Source organism: Rhinichthys klamathensis, unplaced genomic scaffold (assembly GCF_029890125.1).
Source record: "Rhinichthys klamathensis goyatoka isolate OS25496 unplaced genomic scaffold, OSU_Roscu_1.1 h1tg000237l_1, whole genome shotgun sequence".
Classification (NCBI taxonomy): Eukaryota; Metazoa; Chordata; class Actinopteri; order Cypriniformes; family Leuciscidae; genus Rhinichthys; species Rhinichthys klamathensis.
This window is the reverse complement of record NW_026606760.1, coordinates 1,211,964-1,225,421: the sequence shown is the minus strand read 5'-3', so window position 1 is coordinate 1,225,421 and position 13,458 is coordinate 1,211,964. Positions and strand designations below refer to the sequence as shown.

General features: G+C 40.1%; 1 protein-coding gene across 1 annotated transcript in view; it reads right to left on the bottom strand.

Annotated features, from left to right (window-relative positions):
* The window catches only part of LOC130100290 (titin-like), a 118,718-nt gene that overhangs the window by 12,471 nt on the left and 92,789 nt on the right, over positions 1-13,458 (bottom strand). The window contains exons 138-161 of the mRNA XM_056265676.1: positions 13,144-13,440; positions 12,463-13,050; positions 12,069-12,371; positions 11,670-11,966; positions 11,281-11,568; positions 10,858-11,157; positions 10,442-10,744; positions 10,013-10,318; positions 8,144-9,910; positions 7,746-8,039; positions 7,349-7,633; positions 6,911-7,210; positions 4,734-6,800; positions 4,346-4,648; positions 3,941-4,246; positions 3,553-3,843; positions 3,155-3,451; positions 2,761-3,066; positions 2,364-2,666; positions 1,940-2,221; positions 1,246-1,839; positions 866-1,153; positions 483-782; positions 45-347 (exon numbers count right to left, since the gene is read on the bottom strand). Of these exons, the coding sequence (XP_056121651.1) occupies positions 45-347; positions 483-782; positions 866-1,153; positions 1,246-1,839; positions 1,940-2,221; positions 2,364-2,666; positions 2,761-3,066; positions 3,155-3,451; positions 3,553-3,843; positions 3,941-4,246; positions 4,346-4,648; positions 4,734-6,800; positions 6,911-7,210; positions 7,349-7,633; positions 7,746-8,039; positions 8,144-9,910; positions 10,013-10,318; positions 10,442-10,744; positions 10,858-11,157; positions 11,281-11,568; positions 11,670-11,966; positions 12,069-12,371; positions 12,463-13,050; positions 13,144-13,440 (10,968 nt within the window). The remainder of the gene's footprint in view (positions 1-44; positions 348-482; positions 783-865; positions 1,154-1,245; positions 1,840-1,939; positions 2,222-2,363; positions 2,667-2,760; positions 3,067-3,154; positions 3,452-3,552; positions 3,844-3,940; positions 4,247-4,345; positions 4,649-4,733; positions 6,801-6,910; positions 7,211-7,348; positions 7,634-7,745; positions 8,040-8,143; positions 9,911-10,012; positions 10,319-10,441; positions 10,745-10,857; positions 11,158-11,280; positions 11,569-11,669; positions 11,967-12,068; positions 12,372-12,462; positions 13,051-13,143; positions 13,441-13,458) is intronic.

The window sequence follows — 13,458 nt, the reverse complement described above, 5'->3', positions numbered from 1 at the left end:
GAATGCACCAAAATTCTACAGTATTTTAGCTAAATTTTTCTTACCAACTGGATCATTTGCTACTGCTGGTTTAGAAAGAAGGCTAGGTTTGCCAACACCACGAGCATTGACGGCTGTCACTCTGTGCTCATATTCCAGGCCTTCGATTAAACCAGTGGATCTGTATCTTGTCATTGTTACTGGATTTTTATTAGCACGGATCCACCTGTCAGCTCTGACCTCCTTGCGTTCAATAATGTAGCCAGACACCTCTAATCCTCCATCCTCATCTGGTGGCTCCCATGCAACAGTCATGCCATCACGTGATACATCAAAGACAATGGGTCTTCCAGGCGGCCCGGGAATGGCTGTAACAACAATTCAATATTGCGATCATGTAGGTCCAATATATGTGTTACATAATAATAATAATATATATATATATATATATATCTAAGATATATATGTGCATATGCTATTTTGTAAAAACATGTTTTTCTTACATTTGGAGCTCTTGCACATCACGACTTCTGACTGTAAGTACTCCCCAGTGCCATAACGATTGGTTGCTGCAACCCGGAACACATATTCATCGCCCTCTGTCAATCTGTTAAATTTGAATGTTGGTCTGCTAACTGATTCTGAAACAGGTACCCATCCTGGGCGATGAGCATCACGTTGTTCAACCACATAGTTGCTAATTGGTGCACCACCATCTCTCATAGGTGGATCCCAGCTTATCGTGACTGATGTTGCATCAATTTCATCTAATCTAATTGGTCCTTGAGGCTCATCAGGTTTAGCTAAAGAGAGAAGAGGGTTATTAATAATATTATTTCTCAATCATTTTAAAATATTCATTTTAATGTAGGGAGTGGGTACTTACAAAGAATGATGACTTTGATGTTTTCAGTAATTACTCCTGTTACGTTTTTCACCTCTAGAGTATACAGTCCACTGTCATCAATGGTGGTGTCAAGAATAGTTAATTTAGAGAATTTTCCAGTTGACTTCATCTTCACACGCTCCACAATCTTTATCCTATTGTCATTGAAGAACCAAGAGCAAACTGGTGGTGGTCTTCCTATGATTGGCAAGTCAAGCTCAAGGGGTTTGCCTGCCAAAACACTGATCATCTTTTGTGGAATAGTTGATAGATCAACCTTTGGCATAACTGAAAGAGAATAAACAAAAAAAAAAACAGTGAGACACAACAAACTAATAACACCATCTTGTGACTATTATTGTAATTATCATAATACATACCTCTTTGTTCTTGAACTGTCACAGCTGTCACAGTTTCTTTTGGCTCACCAGCTCCTCTGCTGTTGACAGCACGTACCCTGAAGAGGTACTGCTCATTCTCATTCAGTGACACGATAGTGAACTCAAAGTCTGTAAGTTTCAAAGTTGCCACCTTCATCCACTTGTCAGTACCAGCCTTACAAGCCTCAACAATGTAGCCAGTGAGTCTGCTGCCTCCATCATGTAAAGGTTTCTCCCATGCAAGTGAAACACTGGATTTGGTTACATCTACAACTTCAAGCTTGGCTGGTGGCAGTGGAACTTCGCACACCAACACAACATCGCCTGTCTCACAAGGTTCACCAACACCATAGATATTCTCTGGTAAGACTCTGAAATAATACAGCATTCCTTCTGTCAGACCAGCAATTTTGTAGGATGTCTTGCTGCATTTTGATGTGACCGTTTTGTAAGCTCTCATTGATGCCTCTCGTCTTTCAATGATGTAATTGTTGACAGGTGCTCCACCATCAACCTCAGGAGCATCCCAAGTAATATGAGCAGAGTCTTTTGTGAGCTCTTTCATCTTAATTGGACCAGGTGGACCAGGTGTATCTGAGAAAGAATGCACAAACATGCTGGTTAGACACCATTTCATGGTATGCCGTTATATGCACTATAAATAATTTACATGATTTAATATGAGAAAACATACCATAGATTTTCACAAGGATGCTTGCATCCTTCTTCCCAGCAGAATTGGAAGCTTCAATTGTATATCTACCAGCATCATAGCGGTGCACCTTGTCAATAATGAGAGTTGTGGCAGTATTGGTCACTTCAATAAAGCCACGATTTTGGAGGTCCACACCAGGTTTGCTCCAGGTTACAGTTGGGATTGGTCTACCAGTAACAGTAATATGTAGGCGCAGAGAACTTCCTGCTCTCAGACAAATTGTCTTTGTCAGTTCATCAGGCAGCTCAAGGTCAGGAATTTCTAGAATAAATAATAAAACAATTAGAGAATTTATTAGAGAATACACTGACTGAATATTGGACATTACTTCTTTCTTGCATTTGTATATACAGTATATCAAACTTCAGTACCATACAAACATTTAGAAGTTGTTTGAACTTACCAATTCTTTCTACAGGCTCAGTCTCTGCACAAGGATCACTGACGTCACCGATCCCATTTACATTGACTGCTGCAACTCTGAAACAGTACTTTTTGCCAGCAGAAAGGCCTGTAACTATGTGTTCTGTAACTCTAAGATTCTTTTCATGCACTTTTGTCCATTCCTCTGCACCAGCTTCTTGCATCTCAAGAACATAACCAATAACATCAGCACCACCATCTTCAACTGGTCGTGTCCAAGCAAGACTAACACTCTCTTTGTGTGTGTCAGTAACCCGTGGAATTGAGGGTGGACCTGAAGTGCCTAAAATGAGGATTAAACATAATAAGGTAAACATGTTTTACTTTAGTAATATAAACACTTAAATGTTATAAATTATGTTATTTCGGAAACATACCGGTTGGTACTCTACATACTGCATACATTGACACCTCACTAGGTTCACTATCTCCAGCTGCATTCATGGCTGTAATGCGGAACTGGTAAATGTTGCCTTCATGGAGACCAGTGACTTTGAAAGATGTGTCCTTGAGAATAGAATCTCTGTTAACCTTGATCCATCTAACACTCTTTCTTTCATGAAACTCAATTAAGTAGTTTGTGACTTCACTGCCACCATCGCTCTCAGGCTTCAGCCACTCGATCGTTGCAAAGTCTTTTCCAACTGCAAGGATTTCTGGGGCCCCAGGGGGTGATGGGACAGCTGCAATTGGAAATAAAGGTGCAACATTTTTATTTTACCATGCAAAATCTCTCATCTAAAGGTTTTTAAAATTAATCATGGTACTTACTGAATGAATTTCTGGCAAAGATGGGGGTAGACTGTACAACCACGCCAGAGCCATACTTGTTCACACCTCTCACACGGAATATATATTCGTTGTTCTTGAAAAGTCTTTTAATTTCGTATGTTAAGGTTTTGCATTCAGCCTCCATGATAACCCAGGTAAGTCTATTGGTATCTCTTCTTTCAACAATGTAATGTGTGATTGGGTCACCACCATCCTCCAGTGGCTCTTTCCAAGACACTGTGCATTTTTCCTCAGATACATTGCTGACTGTAATCTCCAGACAAGGACCAGGTGTATCTTGTAAAAGAAGAAAGATTATTGTATGAATGAATTTACAACATATTTAAAACTGAAGATCATGTTTGTTTATGTTATGGCTGTATGTTTAGAACACCTACCAAGCACTTTAACATTGACCTCAGCGGTTTTTGTTCCACTAGCATTCTTAACTGTCAGAACATACTTCCCAGTGTCATCTCTGTCACAGAACTTGATGATTGCCAGAGCTCGGGTACTAGAGTACTGGAGAGAATATTTTTCACAAAGTTCTAGCTCTTTCGTACCCTTGGCCCAGCTTACTTTTGGCTCAGGTTTTCCACCAACAGCAGCATCTAGCACTAAATCAGATCCAGCTCTGATAGTAACTGTGTCCACAAGGAGTTTGCTGTCCAGCTCTGCTTTAGGAGGAGCTAAAAAATAATTCAAGTGTAATGAGTATTTAGGTTCTCATTAATAAAACAATGTTAGTCTTGTGTGTATTGTGACAGAACCATGTATGATACATACTGTATTCTGCTTTGCAGGTCACTGGTCCTGTTGAAACTGATGGCTGGCTCAATACTCCATTAGCATTTTTAGCAATGACACGGAATTCATATTCCTCTCCTTCTCCCAGTGCAGTGACAGTGAAATTTGTGTCAGTAACATTAGTGTAGTTACACTTAAGCCAGCGACCTTCTCCAGTGACGGTATATGGCTTTCGCTCAACAATGTAGCCTGTGATTTGGCTTCCACCATCGTTTAGAGGCACAGACCACTTGATTGAGACTGTTGATCTTGATACATTTGTAACTTCTGGTTTTCCTGGAGGATCTATATATTTGTATCATCACAAACAAAAAAAACCAACATATATCAGTATTGTTTTTTTCTAAACTGGTATGAATTACTTTTTGATTGTAATATACTTACCAACTGGATTTTGTGCCACAGATTTCTTTGATGCTTCACTTGCTTTGCTGAGGCCAGCACTATTCATTGCATACACTCTGAACTGATATTCAAGACCCTCAACAAGGCCTTCCACCCTGTAGTAGCATTCAAAGCAGGGAATCTTGTTTTCTCTCACCCAGAGAATTGTGTTACGCTCCTTCTTTTCGATCCAGTATCCAGTGACCTTGCTGCCACCATCATGGTATGGTTCCTCCCAACGAATGCTCATGCTGTTGGCGGTTACAGAGAACACTTCTGGTTTTGTTGGAGGGCCTGAAGGAACTGTGAAAATAATAACATGTAATAAGATACTTGATATTTCATACAGTATATAAAAACTGCTAATTTCTTATTAGCTATTACATACCAAATGGATGCTCTGCAACAATCGTCTCAGATTCTGTTGGTTTGCTCACACCGAAACGGTTTTCAGCACAGACACGGAAAGTGTACTGCATGTATTTAGTTAGATGTGAAACATGGAAAGAAGTTTGCTTTACACTTGAGTTAATAAGCTGCCAAGCAGTGGAGCCAGATTCACGCTTCTCGACAATGTAGTTTGTGATGTCTGTTCCACCATCATCCTCAGGTGGATTCCATGATAGTACGCATGACTCTGATGTAATTGAGGAAATCTCAATAGGGCCCTCTGGAGGGCTTGGTCTGCCAATAACATTGACAGTGACACTGAAAGTCTTTGACCCTGTGACATTCTCAAGAGTTAGGAAATATCTGCCTCCATCACCTCTCATGCTGTCTTTAACTGAGAGAGTGGTCCTGTTTTTGGTAGTCTTGATTGACACCCTGTCAGTTTCTTTTAGCTTCATTTCCTCAAGCTTCCAGGATACCTTTGGAGCAGGTCTTCCACTAATTGGAACATCAATCTCAAACAATTCACCAATCCTGCTAATAATGAGTTGGTTGGTGATGCCACTGAGGTCGGCGGTAGGTTCAATTCGTGGCTCTTTAATGATGACTGAGGAGAAAGCTTCCCTTGGCACACTGAACCCAGCATCATTCTTTGCCTTTACACGGAATTCATACTCACTGTTTTCTATAAGTCCTTCAATTACAAGGCTTAGGTTTTTCGTTGTGCCACAAACAACCCATTTATCTGAGTCTTTAGCCTTTGACTCCACACAGTAGCCTGTGATACGGCTTCCTCCATCATGCTCCGGCTTGAGCCAGGCCAGGGTTGCTGATGTGTCAGTTGTATCAATAATATCAACTCTCTTCGGTGCAGAAGGTTCAGCTGTGGCAATAACTGGGTCCGGCATTTCATATGCTTCACCAAGACCATACTGATTCTCAGCCATGACTTTAAAGAAATAAGGTACACCTTCCAGGAGATCAGAAATTCTCAGGCTTGTTTGAGTGGTCTTGGGTGCTGCCTCTGTCCATGTACGACGGCTAGCCTCACGTTTCTCAACAATGTAATGATGAACACGTGCACCACCATCGTTGATAGGAGGTTCCCAAGCAATTGTGAGAGCTCCTCTCGTTACTTCCTTGATGGAGAGAGCCCCTGGTACACCAGGTGTGTCTAACACTTTGACTGCAATAGTAATAGATTTATTGCCACTACTGTTCTCAAGAGTGAGAGTGTATTTTCCAGTATCATTTCTAGTGCAATTTTCCAGTGTCAAAGCCGTGAATGTCTCAGTAGTGGCGATGTCTGTCATAACACCAAGTTCTCCATCCACTTTTGTCCATGAAGCTGTAGGTGTTGGCTTTCCCTTAAAGGCAATATGGATACATACACTTCCTCCACTTTTTACAATATGTGTCTGTTTAAAGGATGCATCTATGTCAATTTCTGGTGCCAAGAACCTGTCTACTGCCTGTACAGACTCAGATATTTCTTTGGCTTCGCCCTTTCCAACAGAATTGACTGCACAAATACGGAACTTGTACTCTGCCGTGGTTTCCAAACCAATGACAGTGTATTTTGTGACAGCACAAAGATCCTCATTGACTCTGCGCCATTCCTCTTCGGATCCCTTGCACATTTCAATAATGTAGCCATGGATTTCCATTCCACCATCATAGGCAGGTCTGGTCCATTCCAAGCTGACAGACGTATTGGTAGTGTCAGTCACATTGACAATAGATGGGGCATCAGGTTCTTCTGTTGGCTCAGTACATTTAATTGCCATTGAAATGTTGCTTGGTGCTCCAATTCCAGCATCATTTACAGCATACACACGGAATTCATACTCCACATTCTCAGTTAGATGAGTCACTCTGTGTGCAGCCTCAACAATGGGTTTCCTTGTTAGGACTTTCAGCCAACGACCAGTCTTCTTTTCACGCCTTTCCACAATGTAATATTTTATTGGGTTTCCACCATCATGTGTTGGAGGAGCCCAGTTGATTGTGATACTTTCTCCATCGACATCTGTTGCATCTGGAGTTCCAGGAGAATCTGGAACACCTGCAGGAATGAAAAAGAAAGAAATTACAGAAAAAATCTTTTTACAGTGTTGTATATATAAAATTTGAGAAAAAAATATTTATTTTAATATAAGCTTTTTATTATCTTACTGTATTGCATCTGTGCAATCACAGGAGCTGAATCCAGTGGTCTGCTAACACCAAACCTATTGACTGCAGAAACACGGAACTGGTACTCGTTTGTCTTGATCAGTTTGGTGGAAGTGTATGTGCATCCCAAGCACTCATCTGTGACAAGTGCCCATGAAAGTTTCGAAGTTTCACGCTTCTCAACAATGTAATGAGTGACCTCAGAACAGCCATCATTCTCAGGTGGATTCCATGAAAGTGTTACTTTGCCCTCAGAGATATCTGAGAATGTGACTGGACCAACAGGCTCTCCGGGTGTATCTGAAAAATAGAAATTATTGAAGCATATGGTATGATATGAAATGATATGGTATTATATGATATGGACATTAAGAAAATCTACTGATTAAAGGGTAGGATGAATAAATAAGATGGATAAGGCACAAAAAGTATTCATACCAAAGACTTCAACTTTCATTGATTCTTTTTTACTTCCTAAGGGATTTGTGGCTTCCACAGTATAAAGACCACGGTTTCTACGGTCAGCATCTCTTATAAAGAGGGTACTTGATCCAGAAACTGTTGTGATATCAACCATTTTCTTGGTTAATTCAATATTATCCCTGAACCAGGTAACTTTTGGTGTTGGTCTTCCAGTGATAGCAACTTTGAGCCTGATGTTTTCTCCAGCTTTAATAGAGACTCCCTCAAAGTACTCTTGGCCAAACTGAATGTTTGGAGGAACTGAAAGAGAAAAGAATTTGTACTTTTTAATATATACAGACCAGCATAACATTGCATGTAAAATGTTGACCACTGAACAATAAGAAACACAATATAAACTGCATGAACTTACAGCTCTCATCTCTGATGACGACATAACCAGAAGACTGAGAGGGTGGGCTCACTGTGCCGATAGCATTTCTTGCTATGACTCTAAATTCATAGCGTTCACCGCAAGCAAGACCAGTCACTGTAAATTCTGTGTCAGTCACATTTGTAAAATTGCTCTTCAACCACCGTCCTTTGCCCTGCCGTTTCTCCACATTATAGGCAACAATTTTGCTTCCACCATCATGCTTGGGTGCTTCCCATTTAAGTTGAACTGATTCACTTGTTACATCAACATAGTCAGGGGTACCAGGAGGATCTGAAGTTAAAATTCACAAGTTTATTAATATTTAGCTACTGTAAATTGTCATATTTTTAACTTGCAAGATTGGTGTGAAAAATATGTGTTAAAGTTGAACTTACCAACTGGAGAAACAGCCATAATAGGTTTGCTTGCATCACCCATGCGACTATATCCAGCATCATTCTGGGCGTAGACTCTGAACTGGTATTCCAAGCCTTCAATAAGACCAAGAATCCTGTACTCCCTTTCTTTCACTAAAACTGTGTTGACTTTTTGCCACATTATGCTGTTCTTCTCCTTCTTTTCAACATGGAACCCAAGGACTGGACAACCTCCATCAAAGACTGGTTCATCCCACTGAATAGTCATGCCATCGTTTGTAACATTGTAAACCACTGGAATGCCTGGTGGGCCGGGTGGTCTGAACTCATGCTTGGCAATGACATTTTGTGAAACCGAAGGTTCACTTGCACCATATCTATTTTCAGCACAGACTCTGAACTGATATTGAATACCCTTGATCAGGTTGGGGACCTTAAACGATGTTCCAGTTACACTTGAACAAGCCATTTTCCAGTCTGTCTGAGATGTGTCATGTTTCTCAACAGTGTAGCAAGTGATTTCTCCACCTCCATTATCATTTGGTTCATCCCAAGATATAGCGATACTTTCTGCTCTGACCTCATCTAAGCGGATAGGTCCAATAGGTTTAGAGGGTGGTCCAAGGGTAATAACATGTACGTGAAATGATTTTCTGAAGAATGTGTTGTCAAGAGTAAGTGTGTATTTGCCTCCATTCTCTTTCACCACATTTTTTATCATAAGAGTGGCCTTGTTTTCAGTCTTCTTGAAGCGGACCTTTTCACTCTCCTTCAGTGGTAAGTTGTCCTTTAACCAAAGAATGGTTGGTCTCGGCTTACCCTTGTATGGCAATTCAATGTGTACATTGTGTCCCAAACGCACACTGATCTGTCCACCAGGATACTCTTCAAGGTTTGCTTCTGGTGGAATAATGTAGTCCTTTACTTTAATTGGCCCAATTTCAACAAAGTCACTAGTACCCTTTTCATTCTTGGAGCTAACTCTGAAAAACATTTCAGTGAGTTCCTTAAGCTTTTTAACTTCATGTTCACAGTGCTTGTTTGTGCCAGCAGGAGCCCATTCTTCTTGACCTTGGAGTTTTTGTTCAATTATGTAGTCTGTAATGATGCTACCACCATCATAATCTGGTTTGTTCCATTGTAGTGTTACTGAAGTCTTGGTGGAGTCTTTCATAGAAAGGTCTTTTACTGGACCAGGGGTCTCAGTGGCTTTAATCGGCTCTGCTGTATCACATGGATCTCCAACTCCATTCTCATTTTCTGCTAATACACGGAAGAAGAACAATGCCTTCTCAGAGAGTTCTTCAATTACACATGTGGTTTCTTTGCATTTACTTGTTACACAGGCATATGTACGCTTTGAAGAGTCTCTTTTCTCAACAACATAATTGGTAATTTCAGCACCACCATCCAGTAGAGGGGGCTCCCAACAAAGAGTAACTTTTCCACGAGTGACATCTTTCAAGATCAAATTCCTACAAGCAGCTGGAGTGTCCTGTACTTTAACAGACACAGTTAGTGTCTTTGGTTCTCCTACACCATTTGATATATTAATGGTATATTTACTTGTGTCACTTCGAGTTACTTGTGTAATTATGAGACATGATGAAGAGTCTGTGTTGTGAATGTCGTATTTAGGATCATTGTCAATGTTCTGGTCTTTCTTTTTCCAAGAGATGCTTGGAGCAGGTCTGCCTTTGAGGGGAACCATGATTTCAACATCTTTACCAGCTTTCACAATGTAGTGAGTTCTCATTGCAACATCTGTATCAACCTGGGCTTCCTCTGCAAAATAGGAATTAAAGTGATTTATGATGTCTGTTGTTACAGAAAACATTATTATAAAATATACAAAGATATTCCAAGCATTTCAACATGAATACATACCAAGAATATCCTTGGCTTGTACTGGCTCTTCCATTTCTATTGGGTCTCCACGGCCAGCACAATTAACAGCAGATACACGGAAGTAGTAGTCCATATCTGGTTTAAGATCTGAAGCTACATACTCTGTAGTTCTCACTTCTCCCTTATGGCTAATCACTGTCCATTCCCCTTCTTTGCCAACTCTTTTTTCTACAACATAGCTGGTGATTTCACTGCCTCCATCATACTCTGGCTTTGACCATCCAAGTGTGATTGATGTTTTAGTTGAGTCAACCACCTTCAGTTTAGTTGGTTCATATGGTGGGTCTTGGGAGAAAAAAAAACCTCGGTTAAAACTCAAAAAATTATATAAAATTATAAAAAGATTCAAAATGATATATGAATTTAGTAAAATTAACAGTTGAGCAAAAATTATACAGTAATACATACCAACTGGATCAGCAGCTTTGTAGAAGTCAGAAACATCTGTGTATGGACCTTCCCCAGCTTTATTGATTGCACATACACGATACTGATATTCATTTCCTTCTGTAAGATGATGGACCTTTGATTTTGTATCACTAATGGGGTCCTTGTACACTTTTACCCAGCGCAGACTCTTCTTGTCACGTCTCTCCAAATAGTATCCTGTAACCATGCTACCACCATCTACACTAGGTTTATTCCAAATGATCTGCATTGATGTTCTGGTGATATCTGTTGCTTCAGGTGTAGAAGGTTGTCCAGGAGTAACTGAAAAAATAGCATTGATTTAATAATTGTGGTGTTACATAAATAATCTAATTTACCAAAAGTATATATTATCTAGTTTAATAATTTTGATTTTCGATTGACTATTTCCTTACCGAATGCATTTTTGGCAATAACAGGCTCAGACTCCAGAGGATCTCCAGCTCCAAATTTGTTAGCACCTCTGACACGGAATACATATTCATTTCCTCTGGCCAACTTTTGGACAGTAACAGTACGTGCTTCCATTGCCTCAGAAACTGTAGACCACACTACTCTACTTGTCTCTCGTTTTTCTACAATGTAATGAGTTACTTTGGCACCTCCTTCATCAGTCACTGGTTCCCATGCAATTGTTATCTTGTCAGCAGTGACAGTTTTGAATTCAATGTGTCCAGCTGGAGGTCCAGGTTTGTCTATTTATGGAATGAAAATATATTAATTTACAATTAGGAAATGGATAATCATTGAAAGAGGTGGATAAGACATTGAAATTACATTTATATACATATTTATTTTTGACAGAAATGATTACATACCTAAAATCTGTATTCTGATAGAAGCAGATGCTGTGCCAAACACATTCTTGATTTTGAGCTCATAGGTTCCAGTATTACGACGAGTAGAATCTTTAATGATGATGGCTGATGAGTCAGTTGTGTTCTCAATTGACAGATGTGCGCTTGACACTAATTCCTTTTCGTCTTTAAGCCATTCAATAGTTGGCAAGGGTTTAGCAAATATTCCCAATTTGATTTTGAATGATGCACCAGCTTTGTATTGCACAACATCCAAATACTCTGGGGGCAGGTCAATTACTGGAGCACCTAGAATTAGGGAAAAATGGAAAAGTGTGTGTAATAAAGAGTAAGACCCGTTGCTAGGAATGGCATTAAATAAACAAGCAATGTAGAAGCAATGCACTTACCAGAAATGTCAACACAAGTTACTGGTCCTGCAATTAGAGATGGGTTGCTAACTGAGCCAACTACATTTTTGGCGAAAATCCTAAATTCATATGACTGATCCTGAGTCAAGCCTGACACAGTGAAATTAGTATCAATGACATTGGTAAAGTTTGCCTTTGTCCATCTGCCATTTGGAGCATCTCTTCGCTCAACCATGTAGCCAGTGATTTTGCTTCCACCATCAAATGGAGGCTTCTGCCACACAAGGCTTACTGAATTTTTTGTAACCTCAGAAATTCTCACATTTGCCGGTGGTTCTAAAATAAAACAAGGATTATTTGGCACAGAAATTTAGAGAAACTTGACACATCTCCTTTGCACAGAAATTTCTTTTTTTTATTATTATTATTTAAGCTTACCACAGGCATCGATCGCCAGCACTTCATCTGATGTCTTGCTGAACTTTCCAATACCAGCTGCATTTTCTGCAGCTACTTTGAATTCGTAAATCATTCCAGGACATATATTTGTCACTCTAATTTGAGTTGCAGGGATTGCTATTTTGTTCACCGTCTGCCAAAGGATGCTGCTTCTTTCTTTCATTTGGATGTGGTATCCAAATACCGAGCTTCCACCATCTACTACTGGGTCATTCCAGCAAACAGTGAGGCTTTCCCTTGACACATAGCTCAGCCATGGTGTTGATGGTGGACCAGGAATAGCTAAAACATACAGTAAACCAGCAGAGGTTTAGACAAAAAAATTGAGACATAACTAGAAACAATTGCAAATGTACAGTATCCAAGTACTCACTGTATGGAAGCTTAACTGTAACTGACTGAGAATCAATATGGTCACTGATGCCAAAGCGATTCTCAGCTTTAACCCTGAACTGGTATCCTTCTCCCTTTGTAAGTTTGGTGACTTTAATAGCACTTCTTGCAATTGTGGATGACACTTCTGTCCAGGCTGGAGTACTTGTTTCACGTTTAAGAACAACATAGTTCGTGACAGGACTGCCACCATCATACAGAGGTGGGAGCCATTTGAGACACAAGCTTGTCTCTCCCACACCACTAACTTCAACAGGACCAACTGGAGGACCTGGTCTGTCCAGGACCAGTATGTTTACAAACATCTTGGTTGTTCCACTTGTGTTTGAGGCGACAATGTCATATCTTCCAGCATCACTTGCAATACTTTCCTTGAGGTTGACATTAAGGCTTTCAGGGGTTACTTCAAAGCTGAATCTTTTGCCGCACTTAACTGGAACATTGCCTCTTGTCATTGTGACCTTTGGCATTGGTTTACCAGAGAGAGGAAGCTCAAATTTAAGATTTGATCCTGCTCTCACATAAACAGTGTTGTGTGGGAAGTTCTTTATATCAAACTCAGGGGCATCTGTTAAGAACAATGAAAGAAAATTTTATTACAAGATTAATAGATTATTTGAATATAATAAACATGGAATAAATTAAATTAATTAAGACTCACCCAACTGATCTTTCACAACCACAGGGATTATCATTTCTTTTGGTTCACTGAGTCCAGCGTGATTCTCAGCGCGAACTCTGAACAAGTATTCTGCATTTTCCCTCAGGCCCTTAATTATGTGGGTGTTGGATTTAACATTGGCACATTTAACCCACTTCTGTTGTCCTTTTTCAAGGGCATCAATGAGGTAGCTTGTAATTCGGCTTCCACCATCATGCTCTGGCTTTGACCATGCAATGGTGATGCTATTCTTTGTTACTGCAGTAACGCCGAGTCTAGCAGGTGGACTTGGTTTTTCTGTTGGTACAAAGTTAA